This window comes from Cygnus olor, chromosome 5 (genome assembly GCF_009769625.2).
Source record: "Cygnus olor isolate bCygOlo1 chromosome 5, bCygOlo1.pri.v2, whole genome shotgun sequence".
NCBI lineage: Eukaryota > Metazoa > Chordata > Aves > Anseriformes > Anatidae > Cygnus > Cygnus olor.
The window spans coordinates 34319519-34339517 of record NC_049173.1 but is presented as its reverse complement, the minus strand read 5'-3'; the positions used below and the strand labels follow the sequence as shown (position 1 = coordinate 34339517).

The 19999-nt window shown below is 40.1% G+C and overlaps 1 protein-coding gene across 1 annotated transcript in view; it reads left to right on the top strand.

The window, feature by feature from the left end:
• Nucleotides 1–19999, top strand: part of SPTBN5 (spectrin beta, non-erythrocytic 5) — a 99393-nt gene that overhangs the window by 13545 nt on the left and 65849 nt on the right. The window contains exons 9-28 of the mRNA XM_040558009.1: nucleotides 15–153; nucleotides 1600–1832; nucleotides 2289–2442; nucleotides 3246–3446; nucleotides 4522–4728; nucleotides 5581–5772; nucleotides 6509–6661; nucleotides 7227–7357; nucleotides 9044–9295; nucleotides 9995–10282; nucleotides 10886–11132; nucleotides 11889–12028; nucleotides 13327–13426; nucleotides 14692–14862; nucleotides 14964–15128; nucleotides 15904–16130; nucleotides 16974–17161; nucleotides 17619–17683; nucleotides 17984–18184; nucleotides 19506–19622. Coding sequence (XP_040413943.1) covers nucleotides 15–153; nucleotides 1600–1832; nucleotides 2289–2442; nucleotides 3246–3446; nucleotides 4522–4728; nucleotides 5581–5772; nucleotides 6509–6661; nucleotides 7227–7357; nucleotides 9044–9295; nucleotides 9995–10282; nucleotides 10886–11132; nucleotides 11889–12028; nucleotides 13327–13426; nucleotides 14692–14862; nucleotides 14964–15128; nucleotides 15904–16130; nucleotides 16974–17161; nucleotides 17619–17683; nucleotides 17984–18184; nucleotides 19506–19622 — 3571 coding nt within the window. The remainder of the gene's footprint in view (nucleotides 1–14; nucleotides 154–1599; nucleotides 1833–2288; nucleotides 2443–3245; nucleotides 3447–4521; nucleotides 4729–5580; nucleotides 5773–6508; nucleotides 6662–7226; nucleotides 7358–9043; nucleotides 9296–9994; nucleotides 10283–10885; nucleotides 11133–11888; nucleotides 12029–13326; nucleotides 13427–14691; nucleotides 14863–14963; nucleotides 15129–15903; nucleotides 16131–16973; nucleotides 17162–17618; nucleotides 17684–17983; nucleotides 18185–19505; nucleotides 19623–19999) is intronic.

Here is a 19999-nt window from a genome sequence, read left to right as displayed (position 1 = left end):
TCCTTCCCTTATAGGCAAAGCAGCATTTCAAAGCAATGGCAGGATCTTCTGGATCAGCTGCAAAAACGACAACACTCCCTGAATACAATGCAGGAGATTCTGGGCCTTCTGAGGGACATCGATGCTATTACAGAAGAGCTGAAGGAGCTGCAGGTACTTATCCCTCTCCAACAGCACACAGCTGACCCTGTTACGTGTGTGTGTCCCTGAACAAGCCCTCGTATTCCAGGGGCTGCTGTGGACTACAGTACTCACTTTCTGGTACCAACATAAAATAAGTCAGTCATTTATAGAACAAATACACCATTTTTACGTGGGTGCCTAACTGTGAATGTCATCATTGCTGGTACCTACACGAGAAAAAACAGTCTTTGTTACAGGGACTCTCTCTAATCAGAAAGCCAGATACGATATTGCTAGGAGTGCACTACAGGTTCAAATTATGTAGTAAAATAAAGACGGTACATCTCTCACCTAAATTTAGAAGTCTGAAGGCAAAAGTGGGGAAAAAAAACAGCCTCCTGTTTCCATCTCAGGTAATTCCAGTGAATTACCTTCTGGAAATACCTCCAGTGATTAGAGAGGTGGGAACTAGCTCAGGCATATGTCTGGGTTTTAGGTATCTAAACTTCTAAGAGAGAAAAATTCTACTGCAAATGCACAGTGGTTGCTGTTAGCAAGAATTTCCAAGTGTTACTAGGGTGTCAGAGCCCAAAGTCTTCTCTTTAGCATAGGAAATAACTGGTTTCATATTGATTTTGTAACGGCAGACAGCATATATACATTCTTTGGTCTTGCCTTGTTTTACTTAAACACAGAAAAATTCCTAGAACTGAAGGATGTGTTACACCTAAATTGAAAGAGTCAACAGGTTATATAAAGTTGTGAATTTCAAATTAAAGATAAGAACTATCCATAAGTTATGAATCTGTCTGTCCTAGTGTTAGTCAGCAAAGAACATCTAGTGATAATAATGTTGTTGGAACCATGCTAGCCTGAGGATATGAAATGAAAGATTGGTAAAGAAATATAACACCCTACATTGGACTAATTGATGCAATTAGAAAGAGAACAGACTTTAAAGCACGCAATTCCTTCACCAGACCCAAATAAAATACAATGAAATAATTACTATTTTCATTATTTAGATAGCAAAGTCAAGTAAGTTTCTCAAACAAAAAAGCCCTGCATTCAAAATATACCATTAAATGGGGTATTGCAGAATTCCCCAAATACAGATTGTGAATCAATCTGCATAGGGATGGGTGTATAGGAAATGTCTATTCTTGTGCACAAGATTTCTGAGACCTTAAGTGCTTACTCAACAGAAATAATTTAGATGTAAAAACAGATACTTATTTGAAGAGACCATTGCTAAAGTAGGTGATAGAAACTCTGGATTCTTGCCATTATCTTGTGAAATTGAAAGAAAGTATGATTCCTCTAATTAGGCAGCTTTTCAGCTTTTCATAACTGACATTGTTCTTTTACATTTAGAAGCTATCAGAGTTAACAGGAAACTTTGAACTGATTTCTTTTTGTACCGAGCCCTTGGATGCATTCTCTGCCAATGCCTTTTGTTTCTTGCTTTGTTTGCAGGCACTGGTGAATTCCCAGGATTGTGGGAAGCAACTTCTAGAAGTAGTAGATTTGCTGCAAAAGCACAATTTGGTTGACTCACAGATCTCTTCCTATGATGACAGACTGACACACATCACTCAAAGGACAGCAGAAATCAGCAAGGACAGCACAGTTAAACCAGAAGTGCTTTATGCAAAAGTTCAGATGCTTCGTCAGCTGTATCAGAACCTTATAGCTCTGAGCAAAACACGGTAGGACTCTGCTTATGGCTGTCCTCTTCCTGATTAGAATGGTCAATCAGTCCCCCTTAATCAGAAGACACAGCTTCCTCACATTTGAATTTTTTCATTTCTCCATTTATAAAGACATAACACAAGCAACTTAAGTGTTTTTTATTACAGCTGACTGAAAGAGATGACTCACTATTATAAATAAAGAATAGATTGATTCTCAGCATTTCTTTTGACTTGCTTTATGTATAGTTTGAATATCACATGGTTATCTCATTTCCTAGAGGAAGAGGGAAATTTTACTTTGTTTCCCATGTTTTCTTGCATGAATAGATTAAGCTGTGACAAAAAGGAGATAGAGACATTGAAATTTTCTGTTTTCAAAGTTCTGAAGCTCTTTGATTATGCTATTCTGTACCATTTTCTCCTTAGGATCCTAATTCTGACTTAGATGTACTGTTTGTTTCTTTGTTTCAGAAAATCTCAGCTAGAAGAGGCTTTGAAGCTATTTGAATTCTTCCGTGACTGCAAAGAGGAAGAATCATGGATCTCTGAGAAATGGAAGCTAGCAAGAACAACAACATTAGGGAAAGATGTCAGCCAGATTACAGCTTCTATTCAGAAGCACAAGGTATCTTATTACGCTGGTAGTGTCTTTTCTTTGGGTATAGCACAATTTTAGAACATCTATGTTCCTCAGTCAGTTCCGCAGCAGTTATAAGAAAACTGTCAAATCACTTGTTATCTCAAGTGTCATGACCAGTGTTTGGAATTTAAAAAAAAAAAAAAAAAACTTTTTTTTGTTTTTCCCAATCACTTTCCCTAGCCAGGAGAGATATGAGGAAAGAAAGACATGGTAAAAAAAAAAAAAAAAAAAAAAGACTGATCACTAATAACAGCAGTTAGGATGGGAGCCCCATGGATAGCATTGTTTAAACTGTGTAGAAATAGCCACTTTTCCTAAAAGCTTGCTGTGGACTAATGTCACAAGTTTAGCTATATGAACTACTGCCTTTTTCTCGCAAAGAATCATTATAAACGAGTGTAGAGACCTTGTTTGTCACTCAAGTGGACTTGAGTGACAAAACTGAAACAGGAGCCTCTTTAGTAGTTTTAATGTGTGTATGCATTTGTTTATGTACTTGCTGCTTCTGAAAGGCATAAGACACCTGAATTGGTGGACCACAAACAAATATCTCCTTCAGAGAAGACTGTATAATAAACTTGCCTTTGCAAAAAGTAGGATAGTTACTTGTGTGTGGGGAGAAGGGTTCAATCATCCTAGGGTTCAGGGAAAAGTCATAGGCACAGATAAGACGCAGGGCTCTTCCAAATGTATGTATTGTAGTAGCTGAGAATAGGAACGCCCCTTTTTGTTCTTAGCTGGTGGTGAGTGAATGAGTTGAGCTCACGTGTCTCCTAACCCTCTGCTAGGCTCTCGAAGCAGAATGCAACTCCCACAGGGCCATTTGCGCAGATGTGATGAGGAGGGGCTGGGAGCTGAGCCAGAAGAATCCTGCACGTGAGGATGACATCCTGAGACAGACAGACAACCTCCAAAAGTTGTGGCAGCAGCTCCAAGATGAGGTGGCTAATCGCAAAAGCCGCCTGCAGGCAGCAGCTCTCATCAAACAGGTAAACAGGTCTTTACTGTGGCGTGTGGTACGGGGGACACAGATGTGGTTTGGTTCTGCCCCATGTCACTGCATACAGGGCAACAGTGCAAGGAAGTCTTCAGGTGTCACTCAGTCATCAGAAAGAGATCTCCAGCTGTTCAGTCTCGTCCCTCCTGCAAGCCAGCTAGGCAGGGGATTTGAGTGGTTTGTGCCTAGCAGAGTACTGTGACTGGGGGTAGCTGTGTGACATTTTTTCTAGAATGAGAAAAAAAAAATCAACCCACACAGAAAATCTAAACAGAACATGCATGCCATAAGGCTTGGATCAACCATGATTTTTTTCAAAGCCTGGGAAACATCTGACTGTGCCTTTCTGATCTACACAGGTCTTTTACATATACAAACATTCACACATCTGCAGATAGGTAGCTCTTATAAAATTTGCATTCACAGATCACATTACAGAGTCTCAGGTATTATTATTGTCCCTTTCCCGCATTTTTTCCTCAGTCTGTTGCTTGAACAAAGCTTAACAGCTCTGTTCTTGACAAAGTCTAAATTCTCTCCTCTATCTAGTAAATTTAACATCATTATTGTGTTTTACTTCTTTCTTTTCCCTTCACTACTACGGTTTTTATTTTGTTGTTTGGCCAACTTCTGGGGGAAAAAACGATTTTGTTGTAGGCTGAGTTCGTTGTTCATCGCTGGTTATTTTTTAGAGCCTTCAGAAACAAATATTTTGGAATTGTGAAGTGTCTACCAATGTTGTACATTCCAGCTTTCTTTCAACACTACCATTAAACAGCATAAACCTTTAGTTAGGTTTCTTTAAAGAGTTATAGAAGGCAATGTTTGAATCTATTTACTCACTGTGATTCTCTGAATTATCTGTACTTGGTATAATAATGAAGAACATCAAGGACTTAAAGCTTCAGAGCCACCTTATTTATAGCTGTCACAACACCTGGAGGTAACCCTATAGCTATAGACCTAATGTCATTTCTGCCTTGCTTATTATTTTCAAAAGAGAAAGGAGTTGGTTATGATACCTTCAGGATGAAACCACGTGCTTTCTAATTCTGTGTTCCCTTCAGTACTTTGCTGACATTGATGAATCAAATTCATGGTTGCGAGAAAGGCAACCCCTTCTGGCCAGCAAGGACTATGGAAAAGACGAATCGAGTGCTGAAGCACTGCTGCATCGTCACTTGCGCCTGGAAAAGGAGATTACAGCCTATTCCACAGAGATGAGACGTCTGAAAGAGCAGGCTGATATCGCAGCAAAGCAAGCGCCAGCTGCTGTAAGTAGATGAGTGGTCATGTCATATTTTGTTAATTTGTTTTATAATTATTAAAGCTGGATAGAAATGTCACACAATATTTTTCAATTGAAAAATACTGTTCGAATGTTATCTATTTTTTTTCAGTAAGGCATCAATTTCAACAGAATTTTCTTTTCTAAACAAAGAGAATAAAATGTTTTGTTAAGTTTGAATTGTTGCATTTCAGGATGGAATGGGTTATGTTTTAAAATTACCTTGCCTGTGATACTTTTATAATTTTATATTATGGAAATTATATGAGAATTATTTTTTTTAATTTGGTAGAAATATTGAATTGGAATTGAAGCAAATTTTTAGATGACGAAGAAGTTCATTGACCAGTCTTAGCCTACCTCATTAGTGTTCTGTGAAATGCTAGAAATATGCTCATCTGTATTATTTCCCTCCACGGGTCTTCACAGATCCCATCTCACCCTTTATTCTCATAATAGTATTCATTTCAACTAGCTTCAAAAAGTATTTAAAAAAAAACATTAGGATGCAGATTCTTTGTTTTGTTAGCAATTTTTAAAGTTAAGAAAACCCATTGTTGATGTGGGCACAAAATGAGAATTTTTGGTCGAAATATTTTAAACTGAGCTAAATAAAACTTCTTTAAATAAAATTTGAATGTCTTTCGGTTATTTGGTTAATTCTTTCAAAATAATAAATAAAAAAGGAAACAGATTCAAACAAATCCTGGAAATGTTTTATTTAGAAGGTCAGAATGTTGTGGTCTGAACTAGCAAGTCCGAATTTTCCTTCTATGTGAATTTTTTATCCAAATCATAAATATTCATCCACTTGATTCTGTTAAATTTTCCTTAACAGATGGTTAAGACGGAAGCCCCAAGTGACTTGAATCAAAAGACAACAAAGCTACCATTCAGTCGAACCTGGGCTACATCTGAAACTGCATTTCCTGGAAGCTCCAGTACAGATGTTCATTTTGTTCCAGAGAACATCTGGAAGACCCAAGATGAAATAGACTTACTTTATGAAAATCTACAGAGCATGGCTGAGGTACAGCATTCCCATTAATGTTATGTGATTCACAAAAATAGCCAAGTCCAAAGCAATGCAAAGTGAGGTTAGGTGCTGTGCCAGCTTCTGCTTTTCAGTTCCAATACTATGCCTCAATCAGGAACAATGCAGCTGCTATTCAGGGTGGAACTTGCAGGGTTGAGATTATCACTGAAGTTTTGTATCGAACTGCATGAGAACCTGTCTATTTACTTTATTCAGGCAAACTTCCCATTTACCTTCCAGTCTTCAAATTTTTCTGAAGAGTGGATCCTTCTGTGTATTTTTTTCCTAACATTTGCTTGCTGCAGCTGATGGCCTGTACCTGACTGGAAAAAAAAAAAAAAAAGTCCTAAATCAATGCTGGAAAATGTAAACAAATGTAATCTGCATTCTTCATATTCTCCATTTATTAACTTTCACTCCTACCTGCTACAGTCCTGCCTAACAAACCAGCAAAAACATGTTGTATGGGGTAAATCTTCGGTAAATCTTCAGTCAGCAGCACGAGGCACAGTGGCCTTGCTGCCTGTCCAGGGCTGAGCACACTAACTGCTTCTCTTAAACTTTGTAAATCACTGTTGCTCTGGGAAGAAGTATTGTGAGTTTAAGGTAACAAATCAAAACTACCAAGCTGCCACCTGTGTATTGTAGTTTATTTAAATGCAAGGAACTTTTTCCTTCAAAAGACAAAGTAGATGTTAGAGCAACACTTAATCTTTCATCTGTTTTACAGGACAGGAAAAAGGCTCTGGAGGAGATGATCGGATATTACCGCTTCTGTAGCTCCTGCGAAGCATTTCAGTCATGGATGAAAGAAAAAGAGAACATTTTTCGGACTCTTCAGCCTCAAGCAGACAATGTAGAAGTCGTGCAACAGAAATATCAGGTATCCCCTTTCGCTGCTTGCAGATGACCCCTTTTAAATCAGACTGACCTTGGAAGAATGGATAGACATCAGACGTGAAGTTTTGAGAGTCCTTCTTTTGTTGCAACTTACAGTGTTGTGCATAGATCAGATATTTCTTTGGTATAAATTAGGTCAAGCTTATTGAAGCTGATGCAATTATGTCTGTTTAACTTCTCCTGTGGACATGATATCATGGTAAAAATATCATGGTGTAAAGGTTTCTTTCTGTGGTTTCTGTTACGGCACTTAAAGAAAAATGCCATGTGAAGAAAAAATCCTATTGTGCACTTGCATCCCTATGGAGTGGGACATATGTGCATAGACATAGTGTGCACACCAGGAGGAGTCAGAAGGTCTATAGGGGAACTGCATGTGCGGGTCTGTATTGTGTCAGTAGGCAGGTAAATGAACAGCAAGGTGGAGATGTCACCTGTCAAAGTAGAAGATGAGTGCCTACAAAAAATGATTGAGAACTGTGTCCGTAGAATTGAAGAAAAAAAAAAAAAAAACTCAAGTTCTTCTTTTTGTACCTTTTCTGTTTTAGAGTTTCTTAACAGAACTGGCTGCAGGGAAAGGTCAACTGGGAGAAATTGAAAATTTAGCTGTTAAATATGGAAAGAGCAGTCCTGGCAAATGTGCTGAAATCCAGATTTGGTTGGAAGAGATCAATAACAGGTAAAGGTGCTACTGGGAAAATGGAGAATGTCACCTGGTGGCAACTGGAGAGCTGACCTTTTCATGCCTGATCTAAACTGCACTGAGGTTTCCAGCCTGATAAATTTTTAACTCCCAGAACTGGCCTGAGGGGAGGGTTTTGTATGTAGCTGAAGTTTGCTGAGTTTGGTTCCAGCTGTCACCAACAGCATGGGAATGGGGCAAAAGGTTAAGGTGCTGCTTCCTGGGACCAGCAGTCTGGGGCTCCCCAGAGGAGCTGGGCCTCACAGCCAGGGCCCATCAGGCACAGGGGAAGCTTGTAGCCCTAATGATGACAGGAGAGGCTGCAGTCAGGACGGGAAATCCATCTTTGGTGAAGGCTGAGGGCCTCAGTCAGCAGGGCCATGCCTGGGCTGGAGCAGGGCTGTGATGCAGCCAGGCTGTAGCTTGGGCCAAACCCCGCAGCACAGCCTCTGAGGAGAGCAGCAACCGAGGGCTGGGGTCAGCCCTGGCACCTCTCCCTTCCCTGCCAAGTCTGTCCCCGCAACCACCAGCAGGACAGGGCCCTTGAGCCTGCAGCCAAACCCCCATGGGGGAAGAAGAGGAACTTGGGCCTGCACGCTGGCCTCCCCTCACAGCATGGCTGTCCATGTGCCTTGCACAAGCCTTCGCTGGGGGAGCCTGCTCAGGACTGCCCTGGTCACGGCCAGGGTATGTGGGTCCCGGGCCAGATCAGAGTCCCCGCAGGGATGTTTCAGGGGGACACGTTGCTCCATGGACCAGGTCCCACAGCAACAGCTTATGGCTGAAACAGCCTGAGCTGACAGTCAGAGTACAGCAAGGGCTGGCTGCTCTGTATGGGATGGGGAGCTGGGAGCCAAGGGGATGGGGATGGGAGAGGGGCCTTGGCAGGCAGGGTCAGTCCCACAGGGAGGCAAACAGGGCAGGCCCAGGATGGTAGCCAGGGTCAGGTGTGAGTCCCAGCTGTCCCCACTGTCACTAGCAGGAAGAGGGAAGGCCTCGGCTGCACTAGCTCTAGGCTGGTCCTGAGCCCGATGTCATACATCCAGGACTGGGGGGTTCCCTCAGGCCCCTGACACTGAGATATTTAAACTGCAGCATAGGGAAAGCACAATGTGAATCCATCCTCAGGTAACAGCAGTGAATTCAAACAGTTCTATTTATATTGTACTGCAGCAACTGATTTGGTTAATTGGTTGGGGTGAGGGTGCCCTTCGCAAATATTGAAAGGAACAGTAAATCCTGTTTGTCTTCACCAAGTATCTTTGGTACCTGTTGTATACATGTTCCTGTACATTCCACCCAACTGGAACTATGAGGCCCAGCCAGGTCCTAGTTTTAACCAGTGCTGTTTATTTGCATCATGTTCAGTATTTCTGGTCACCTGAACAGGATTCCCTTGTTTGAGATGTCACTGTGATGAACTCTGAGGTTGCTGGGGAGCACTGTTGTTCACGTCCTCAGCCCACTTAAGTTCTGATGAAGTCTGTTACATACTTCAATGAGTAGAAAAAGGATATATGCTTCCCTTCTTGCTTTCTGAATTCAACTCAGAAACAAATCTCACTATGGCTAAAACTTTGTATAACAAAGGCTACACACTGAATCTGTTTTTTTAGGTGGTGGCATGTTCTGAGGTAGTGGCTGAGGCTACATGCAAGTAATCGGGTTCTCTCTCTCTCCAAGGTGGGAACGCATGGAATTGCTGAAGGAGGAGAAGGGATCAGAACTGATTGGAGTGGCTGATGTGAAGACCTTTCTTCAGGACTGTCAGGGCATTGGAGTACTACTACAAAACAAGATGGTACAGCTCAGGGATCTGGAACCAGGGAACTCACCTGCTGGGCTGGAGTCAAACAAGCGCAAACTGTCTGCAGTTGAGAGAGAGGTCCTGGTGATGGAGAGGAAAATTGAATACTTGAGGAGTGTTGCAAAATCGTAAGGAATCTGCTCTTTGTTTCCATATTCTGTGTTAATTTTCTAAGATCATGTTGTAAATAATGGCTATGAAGAGAATGAGCAGCCTGTGAAGTTTCCCTTGGAATTTCTTTATAGTATTATTTCTATATTATTTTATATATATTGTTTCTATAGTATTATAATATAGTATATATTTCTTTAGTATGCCTCTGTGATTGATGAAGTGTTTGTTTCCAGGCTTTGCTGTTGTAGAAGGAATCTGTAAAAACCACAGGATCGTTTGCGGCTCTGTCAAATTGCCTCTGCTAATGGGAGTTAATTCCACATTTTGTACTTGTTATCATTTAGGTCCTGAAAGACAGTAATCAGGGGAAGCAAAGATGAAAGAAGAAAGATAACAGAGAATTGTGCACTAGGGTTTGAATTTGAAACAGGAATTTAAAGATTTTTACTTCCTTGAGTCTTTACAATCACAATGGGAATGAGTTAATTGAACCACAAGAATGTTACCAGAGTCTTTCAAGAGGCTGTATTTTATTCAGTACACCATTTTCACACCAATATTTCTTTCTAGTTTAGAGTATTTGGTGCCTTAGCTGACATTCTTCTTAACAGAAATGTAAATACTCAAATCTATTACTTTTAAAGAGCCTTGCCTCAAGCTTTAAATGCCTGAAGCTGTTCATCCAATTGAATGTATTTGATTTCTTGCTGTAGCATTAAAGACACCAACCCTGCGGAGAGCAAGGCCATCACGGAGCAGGTGGAGAACATGGAGAGGCTTTTGACAAAGCTCAAGTTGGAGACCCAAAAGAAGCGGGACGTTCTGCAGCAGGCTCAAAATCAACAGTCTTTCCTGCAAGAGAGCCGCAGGCTCCTGCTGTGGGGAGAAGGCATCAGGGAGAAACTGAGCAGTGAAGAAATGGGCGTGGATGTGGCTTCTGCAGAGCAATTGCTGAGGGAACATCAGGACCTTCTGAAAGAAATTAGGTCTCAGAAGGAAAGGTAAAGAGATTCTATCAGGCTGGGCAGAGTGGAGTGATATTACAACAGTACTGTGAAGATGAAACTTGTCTGTCGTGTACATAAATTGTGCATGAAAATTACACTGAGTGTTTATTTAAACGCTCATGAAACTTAATGTCAAAAGGAGATGGCTGAACACAAAATCCAGTTATTTTTTGCATTTTTATACTGATGGCAAGAAGGGGGAGATGTCTATTTGGAGTAGTGTTTCATTTCATTTCACCCAGTTCTTCTCTTCCTAGGCCTTATGTTTCCAGTTGCTATCATCTTCAGTTCTGTTCCTCTGTATCATTATCAAGTTCCAGATACAGAGTTGACTCTTCTTGTCCATTTAATGGGAAAGCCTATTTATATGGGTTTTCAAACCAAATAGGGAAATCTTTCCTACCACTTCTAGCCTGTATCTCTGAGCAAACAACTACATGCACTTTGTAGTGTACAATATTGGCTAGCAGGGAAAGAGCAAGTGGGAGGGAGGAAAGCTTAGTGTCTAGGTACTGCTTAGAGAAAAATTAGCTGTGGTAGAAGAGAATTCGTATGCCCTCATGCAGTGAGGTATCACTTTTCTTTCTCACTGGGAAGATTTGTGCAGCTAGAAGAGCTTGGGCGCAAAGTAATCCATGAACAACCCAGTAACAGCAGGACCAAAGATGTCCTACAGTACATGGAGAGGCTTGCCCAGGAGAACAAAGAGCTGGAAAAGATGTGGGAGCAGCGACAGAAAAAGCTGCAGGATGGCCTGGAATTGCAGAAGTTCAACAGGGAAGGAGACCGTATCAATGCTGCCCTCTCTAGCCATGAGGCCTTTCTCCGGGGAGATGACCTTGGGGTACGTACAGCAACTGATTTTGTTTCTTCCTAATTCCTCTCCCCATCCAGGGAGTCACAACAATTTTCTTAATTAAATCAGCTTCCTCATTCTTATGGTTATGGCATTTCATACTTTGAAACTCGACTTTCAGGTTCTTATTCATGTTCTTATGTGAAAAGGAGACACATTGTCTCAAAAACATTTTTAAAAATAGCTAGAGTTGTGATCTGTTGCTGTGTTTGCATGTCAGATGATTTAAAAACAGTTCAGTGACCAGTTTGGTGTCTAATGCTAAAAAAAAGGTTTTGAGCTTGAGCATAATTAGTTTTTTTCATTGAAATAAAAACCTCAGTTTAAAAAAAAATACGTTTTTTCTTTTCAATAATTATGTTAAAAATGTTAAACCAAATGAAGGGAAAAACCAAATGCAGATCATATTCACAAGATCAGTGAAGGACAATTTTATTCTCCTTCACTGGAGATTTTATTAATTAAGGCCATGCTGGCATATAGATGCAGAATACAGATTTTCTTAAAAGGTGAAAAAAAACCATAATTTAGGAACAAACATAAGATGGGGAAACAGATATGATACAAGCCTAAACACATCTGCTGCTTGTTTAAAGCCCTGAACGTATTATGCATGTGCTAAATGTACAGTGTCCATCTGTCTGAAAGAGAAGGGAGATAGTAAGGTCCTTTTCTTTTTTCTTTGCTACAGAAACAACATATGACCTAGAAAAAAATTGTTCAATTTTTCTTTCTTAAATGCAGGACCATGTAGATGCTGTTCGGAGCCTGCTGAAACAACATCGTGAATTTGAACAAGTGCTAATGGTGCTGAAGAGACGAGTTGAAGCACTTAATGAAAATGGGGTGAACCTAATAGAAAGCAGGCACTTTGCATCTCACGCGTGAGTCCAGACTCCTTCCCTCTTTTTGTTCCAAGGGGGGGGTCTAGAAAAAACAGGAATTCCACAGGAAGCATTTAGTTTTAATAAATGATCCAGTATGATTAGAGTGAAATGAAAATCTTTCTCTAAGACAGGATTCAGACTCCAAGGACAAAGGGCAATGGCTTTAAACTAAAAGAGGTTAGATTTAGGTTAGATGTTAGGAGGAAATTCTTTACTATGAGGGTGGTGAGACAGGTTGCCCAGAGAAGCTGTGGATGTTCCATCCCTGGATGGGACATCAAGGCTGGGTTGGATGGGGCTTTGAGCAGCCTGGTCTAGTGGGAGGTGACCCAGCCCATGGCAGGGGGGTTGGAACTTGGTGGTTTTTTAGGTCCTTCCAACCCAAGCCATTCTATGATTCTGTTTCCAGACTGTGATTTGCTGGATGAGGGCAGGGAAAGGGGAGTATTTTAGAAAGATATAAGCTTCCTGTTCTCTCAGAACAAATAAGTGAAATGTTCTAGGTTAAAAATGGCATTTTACAGAACACTAGAGTAATTCTCCTTTTATCATAAACTATGTATAGTGTTAAAACTGCTTTAACATAAGCACATTAAATGCTTGCATAATTCATTTTTTCTTTCACTTATCAGTATCATGTATGTTTATAATGTATACAATATGTTTGCTGTTAAAAATTTACAAATGACTTCACAAGGAAATAAATCATCAGGAACAGCTCCTTTGTGTTGTTGTGGAAGCTCAAGTGTCATCTGTAATTCCTTTACTGTGATAGACCCACTAGAATCTAGTAAAGGGAACTCCGCATAAAAAAAGAATTAGAAATTGAGGGTCAGAATGGACCCCTTAGGTCAAACAGACTGTGGTTTTGTGATAACAAGTGATAATTTCTTGAAAACTCCTTCCACAAATTCATAAAACTGCTCTTAAAACCAGATTTCTTGCCAAATCTACTACCATTAGAAGGCCATTCCAGAGCATCATTGCACTTGTATCACAAGTAAAATTATTAGTTAAGGTGGAATATTTGGGTCTAGGTGTTGTAGTCAAACATGCATGACTGCAATTCATGAATGTAACACAGCTATACAAAAGGAAAATCCAGAGCAGCTGGCAAGCATTAGCTGCTTTCCAGATGAGTTGTGCATGGTCGTAGGACAGGGCCATATATCACTTCCTCCTGTCAATAGGTGTGTTGAACTAGATTCCAGTCATATCACACTAATGAATACAGTGTAACCATGGGCATCTATATGACTACTACTACTACATTGACTTGTTATTTATCTTGGTAGTATCGAAGAGAGAATGGCTACACTCCGGCGAAGATGGGAACAGTTGGTACACAGCAATGCTGAGAGAAAACAGAGGCTGTTGGATTCCCTGCAACTGCAGGTAAAATGACTGAATCTGCAGATTTAGTCAGGCATGCGTGAAGTAATTTCACCCCTTGGCTTAGTAAGAGACATATCTCAAACTGCTGAGCATTCCTACTGCAGCTCACTTTCTGCTTTCTCTTTGGTTATGAGACAGAGAACGTCACTATCCAGGGAGGAAGTGATGCACTGGTGATAGATCTTCCAAAGCTATAACCAGAGCAAAATACAAAAGCAAAAATTGAGACATCAAATGAAAAATATCACCAGAATGTTTTACCTACTGGATAAGTTTATTCTACTCGTTACTTAATATTCTTCTGAGCCTTAATCATTTGGCAAAAATTAACATTTTATTCTAGATTAGAGTAATTATGGAGAATATTTAAAGAAAGTGTTACTCATAACTATCAATGGATGACTTCTGGCTCACATTCTGAATTCCTAGTGACAATTTTTCTTCAGAGCGATGAGGTCAGGTTCTGCTACTGCAGTGTTACCTGTGCTTGTTCTCTTGCGCTTAAAGCAATCAGTCAAGTTGTGTTACAGTTCGAAAAGCGTCAGTTAGAACAAGATTAACTTTTTTTTTGCATTTTAATTTCATTTTAATCAGGTCTTCATCATTATTGTTTATTGCTTTTATTTGCTATACATACAAAAGGGACTTTACCTCAGGGATTTGATTTTCCAGGACACTTTATCGTGGCTTTCTGTTGTAGATGCAAATTTGGCAAGTTCCCTCTATGTCCCTTAGACTCTGTTCACAAAACTTTTTCACTCAGAGGGTTTATAAAGAAATGAATAAACATTAAATATGACTGTTATTCTTCCTATAAGGTGCCCTACATGAAAATACCTACCAAAGTACACAATACATAATTGGGACACACCACTTTATGCTGGTTATATATGATACTTACATTAACAGTACTTTTGGCAAGAACTTAGCTTCCAGTGCTGAGACACAAAGTGATACGGGAGGGTTAGACCACATATCGTTCAAACAGTGTGTAAAAAATGCATACCTTTGCTGACAATAGAATTCAACAGATTAGTATGTATTGTAAAAAGGGACTAAGAGATATTACTCCGAGGGCTTAAGAACTCAATAGTTCAATGTCATAACTCCTTAATTAAGAGTGCTGGTTATGTAGAACAACTTTCATATGAAAATATAACATTTTCTAACTCTTGGAAAAATCAGGGCTTGATCCTAATGGCAAGGATGGCAAACCCACACAAAAACATAAATTAAATCTATTTAATCCTATTTGTTTCTGTAAGGAGTTTAATCGTGATGCTGCTGAGCTTTTGATATGGATGGAAGAGAAGTACAAGATTGCATCAGACGAATCATATCGTGATCCAACAAATGTGTTACGCAAACTGAAGTGGCATGAGGCTGCTGAGAAGGAAATGATGGCTAATGAGAAGCATTTTGCAACACTAATAAAGGTGAAGGCAGTTTTGGAACTAAGTCTTCCATCTTGTAGCAAACTTCATAGAAGCTGATCTGCTCAAAAAAAATAAAATAAAATTGTGCTGTGTTTCTCCAGAAAGGAAATCAGATGATTCAAGATGGCCATTATGCTGCAGTTTCTATACAGAACAAGATGTCAGAGCTACAAAAGAAGTGGAAGGAACTATATGGCAAGATGATAGAGCGAGGTGACAAGCTGAGACAAGCTGGGCAGCAAGAACAGCTCATGGAACTGCTCCAGGTCAGGAGGTGGTGGGCTGCAGAGGGGAGGGTTGGCCTAGGAACCTGGTTACACTGTTGATATGGAGTGATCCTCACAAAAAAGAGCAGAATACCCTGCAGATAAAAGTATATTTTAAGGTGTTTGGACATCAGACAGATCACTGGACTTTGGCTACAGTCTCAGGAGAGAAACCCCAATATAAGGCCAGTCAAGCACAGTAAAGGTATGAGCAAGCCAGCACGGCACCAAGACACAAAGCTGCTGAACTCTGTCTCAGCACTGCATCTATGTGACTATCGAATACTGAGAAACAAATCAAAAGTCTCTGCAAGATTAAACGCTATGCAAATATGCCGGCTTGCTTGGAGTCGGTTTGAGGGTTGGAGGCATGGCACTACATTAAATAAGTAATCCACACAAATTGTATGACAGGAACAATAAGCAGTGAAGCTGTTTCCAGATACTAATATTTAATGAAACTGCTGTTGTATTGAAATTAAAAGCTAAAATTTGAAGCTTCTGAAGTTTGTTTTATATAATGTCACTGAAGACAGTTCAAAGAGATGATTTTGTAATCATGTACTTTAGTGGCTGGGAAAGAAAAGTACACCAAAATAGAAAACAAAGCAAAGTATTCCCAGGAGATGCCTCTTATAGACACCTGGCATCATGTTACCAAGAAAGAACATACGAATTTAAAAATTGTATCCAGGAAGCTTTCATGGGAATAGCTGAGTGAAAGAAAATGATGTTGCAAGGTCATTATGATTGTGCAGTAACCTTTTCCCGGTAGGATGCCAAAAAGAAGATAGAGAAAATTGAGAAGGTTCTTCAGGAATCAGAGACAGGCCACGATCTGCGCTCCAGCCGTGATCTACTCAAGCAGCACAGGCAGCTAGAAAATGAGACACGTGAGCTGGCAGAGAAAATGAACTCCATTGTGTCTCATGCGAGGAAAATGGCCACCAATCACTTTGACTCCCAGAGGATTCTGGAGGAAACACAGAAATACCTGAAAAGGTGAGGTGCCACTCTCTTTCTGTTTCCACCCCTTGTGACATAGCATTTTTTGTTCCACATTCTAGAACATGTCTTTCTGTTGATTAGGTTTAACCCATACTCAGGAATTATTTTTCCTACTGTTTCTGCCACAATAGTGCTTTGGTCTGTACCTGCACAGCTGCCTGTTGACCCACCTCGATCTTTATTGCTGGAACTTACTTCTTGTCTGCTGCCCTCCTACTCTGGTCCATTGGTTACCTATAGGTCATCCAGCTGCTTGCTAAGAGGAGCAGTGATCCAGTATTCAGTAGTGACTAGCTTCCTTAAAACATCACAGGACAAGCCTATGGCTTCAAAAGTGTAAATCTTTTTTCCCTCTACTGGAGTTTGTTGTTATCATAGAAGTCTAAACTAAAAAGTGGACTGAAATTCTCTTTCTTCCAAAGAGCACTACTTAAATGGCTGGAAATTGAGGCATGGATAGTGCGTTAACTGTATTCCCCTTTAGATGTAGGCTTACTAAACGGAAGATGAGTGTTAACTCTCCACTAGCACTATATATTGCAGCTGCATGATCCATGCATGGCTATATTACTGCAAAGCCTTATCAACAGCATCACAACTTCATACAGCCCTGGTCCCATTTCTTCTGCCCTCATGTCAAATCCCTTCCATACTTGCCAAAAGTAGCCTTCTGGAGAAAGGGTTCTTGTATGTACAGCCAGTACTATCCATTGAAGTTTAATTGCAGAGGTAGGTGTCCAGTGTTCTCTAATCATCCCTGTGCTATAATAGGCCAATTCCCTTTGCAGGACTGGGGTAAAGCTTTGTTTAACGTATATTTTAATGGTTGACCCCTAGGTTTGAGTCTTTACAAGCACCTCTTGATGAGAGACGTAAGTTGCTGGAAGCTGCAGTGGATCTTTACGAGTTCTACCATTACCATGACATGGAGATGAATTGGATTAATGAGCGTTTGCCTATTGCCCATTCTACCAACTGTGGGAAATCTTTGGATGTTGCTCAAAGCCTGTTGCAAAAAACACAAGGTAACTCCTTTAATCAAGTGTATTATAGCATGTTGGCACATTGGACTTCACCTTGGTCTGCAAACCAGCACCTGCAGTGTTCTCCTTTACTTCCAGAAAGGCTGTTGCAAGCAAAATGTAGTGGCATACTCTTGCTGAAGTATGATTCCAGCACATTGAGACAAGTCAGCAATGTGGTGATGATTTCCAGAACAAACAAGGAATTCCTGTAGGATCTACAAAATTTGTCATGTTTTACAGTATTCCAATTCTGAGAAACTTTATAACTCTTCCCATTAAAAGTGGAAAAAAAGCTGGTATACCTCACACTAAATAGAAGGAGTGAGTTTTTTGCTTTGTGCAGTGGTCTTAGTAGAATATTTTAACTCTCATATGCTCATACTATTTTAGTTTTATACTTAACTGCACTCATTGTACATGCAATGTCATCTTGAGGTAAGTGCATGGTATCCCGTAGGAGAGCCTAAAACATGGGAAGGAGAAAGGGTAGAATCAGGCCAGAGCACTGGGCCAAGGACTTTGGTGAGTAATGCTGAGGCTGGAGGGAAATTAAAGATGCCTGCTGTCACCTTGCAGATCCTATCTCTTCCCTCAACAGTAGTACTAACAGCAGAATATTATACAAACGGGAATAAGACTGGCAGCTCAGGCTGCAGCTGTTGTAGAAACCAACAGTCCTTGTGCTCACTGGCATAGATAATTGCTACACTGTGCTGACCATCAACAGCTGCCAGTTTTGTTTATGACTAGGAGAACATAGAAATGTCTGTGTCATCACATGCCCTTCCTTTCTTCCTCATTTTTCTTTTTTCTTATTCCCAGGAATTGCAGGCAGAAGTGAATGCTCACAAGCAGCAAGTCCAGCGGGTCCTGGATAAAGGAAGGACAATGATTGTGGGCCAGCATCCATCAGCTCAGAAAATAAATGAGAAATGCCAGGAACTTGTGACTGCCTGGCAGGGCCTGGAGAAGGCCTGTGAAGAAAGGATGAAGCAGCTGCAGCACTCAGTTGGCTTCCAGGAGGTATAAATTACAGCAGAGTACTCACAAAGTAGCTTTTGCAGAGAAACAAGAGGACTAAAGTTTTGAAGTGAATTACAAAACAGCTTTAGTCTCTCCCTTTAATGGGCCTGGAATTCACTTAGGCTACTTGGGGTAAGACTCAAGGGAATGGAGGGCTGGGCTGCACAGCTGAGTGCAGCCTCCAGACCAGAGTTGGTGCTCTAAAGGTTTAGCTTGGACTCTGTACCCATCCCTTATGCTTGAGTGTAAGACACCCGTTTTTCCTAATAGTAGCTCCTTTCTCAGTATCTTTATACAGCATCAGGCTTTGACTTAAGTAATGCAAAGGAAATCAGAAAAGAAGTGATCTAACCTGTGTCTGTTGAAAGCAACAAAATGATATTGAAAAACTGATAAAGCTCTTCCTCTCAGAACAAGTTAGGACTTTTGACCACATTATTTCAACAAGATATTGGACCGTAAGTTTAGTCTGCTTAAAAAAAAAAAAAGATTGCATGCAAATATTTATCTGGATAATCGAAATGTTCTGTCATCAGTGGATCATTTGAAGTACAGTTACTCAGATGACACAGGTAGTTTTGTAGACATAAACAGCATTTGCACAGAGCTCACAGGCTCACCTAAAGTATGCTCCCTGGAGAATCTGATCATCTGGCTCTTATTTCCTCCACCTGTGAAAACAGCTATCAATACTGTAGGCTTAACAAAGCCTGATTTTTATAGGTGATTTGAACTTCTCAGAAAGTGGAAGGAGAAATATCACATTGTTAGTAGTTAGCACCTACCATTAGTAAAAGACAAGTCAAATAAGAATGTCAATGTGAAGAAAGAAAAGTAAGACAACTAGAAACTTATTGCCAGAGCTTTGATGTCTGGAAAAGATCTCAGTTATCTTGCACGGAAATCTTCCATCTGTGCCTCCTTCATATGATTTGACGTAGCAACATATATATATTGTTGCTCTGGCAGTACATATAAAATCCTTATAAGAGGTTCCATTTAGAACCATTTTTAGAACCAAGTTCCATTTGCCATTTAGAAAGCATTTTTTCAGGGAGTTTGCAAAGTTAACGAAGTCTTCCTTGGCTTCACTGGTTAGTAGAAATAAGACCCAGCTTCTTCCAAGAATCCTGCAACTTAGTCTGGTTCATGTGAAATAGTAGTTCTTGGGATTAAATAGTCTTTATTTGTTACTCAATATCACAGTGCAGTAGACCTTACTGTAGTAAGGTCTCCATTTCAAATTTACTAGATCAAAAGAATGATATGAGTATTATGGAAGTTGAAGTAGATGTTAATTTGCTTTCTCTTTAACTGATAGTTTCTAATGAATACTTCAGACCTGGAGACTTGGATAGCAGAAAAACGTCCACTTGTGACCAGCAAGGACTATGGTAAGGATGAAGATGGAACACTGAAACTCCTCAAGAAAAATAAGGTATTTCAAAATTTTTTTTTTAGTAATTCTTGAAGAATTAAATAAGAAATGTTCCAAGTTTGTGACTGTGGTTAAGTGAAAGAACTGAGTTCCTATGTTGCTTTGAGAAGGAATTTCCACTATAAGATTTGAATTTATGCATCCATTGACAAACAAGTTTTTTTAACAGAGCTAGGATCTCCTTTGCATTGCATACTCTGGAATAAGAGAGTCTAAGAGTCTCATGTGTGTAGTATACAGATGTTATGGGATGCAAGAAACACACTTTAGTGATGAATGAACAGTAGTTTGGCAAGAAAAGAGAATGATAAATATTCTCATCTTATTTTTCTGAGGCCAAACTAACTGTGATCTGATACCTGCTTTTCAGTCTCGAC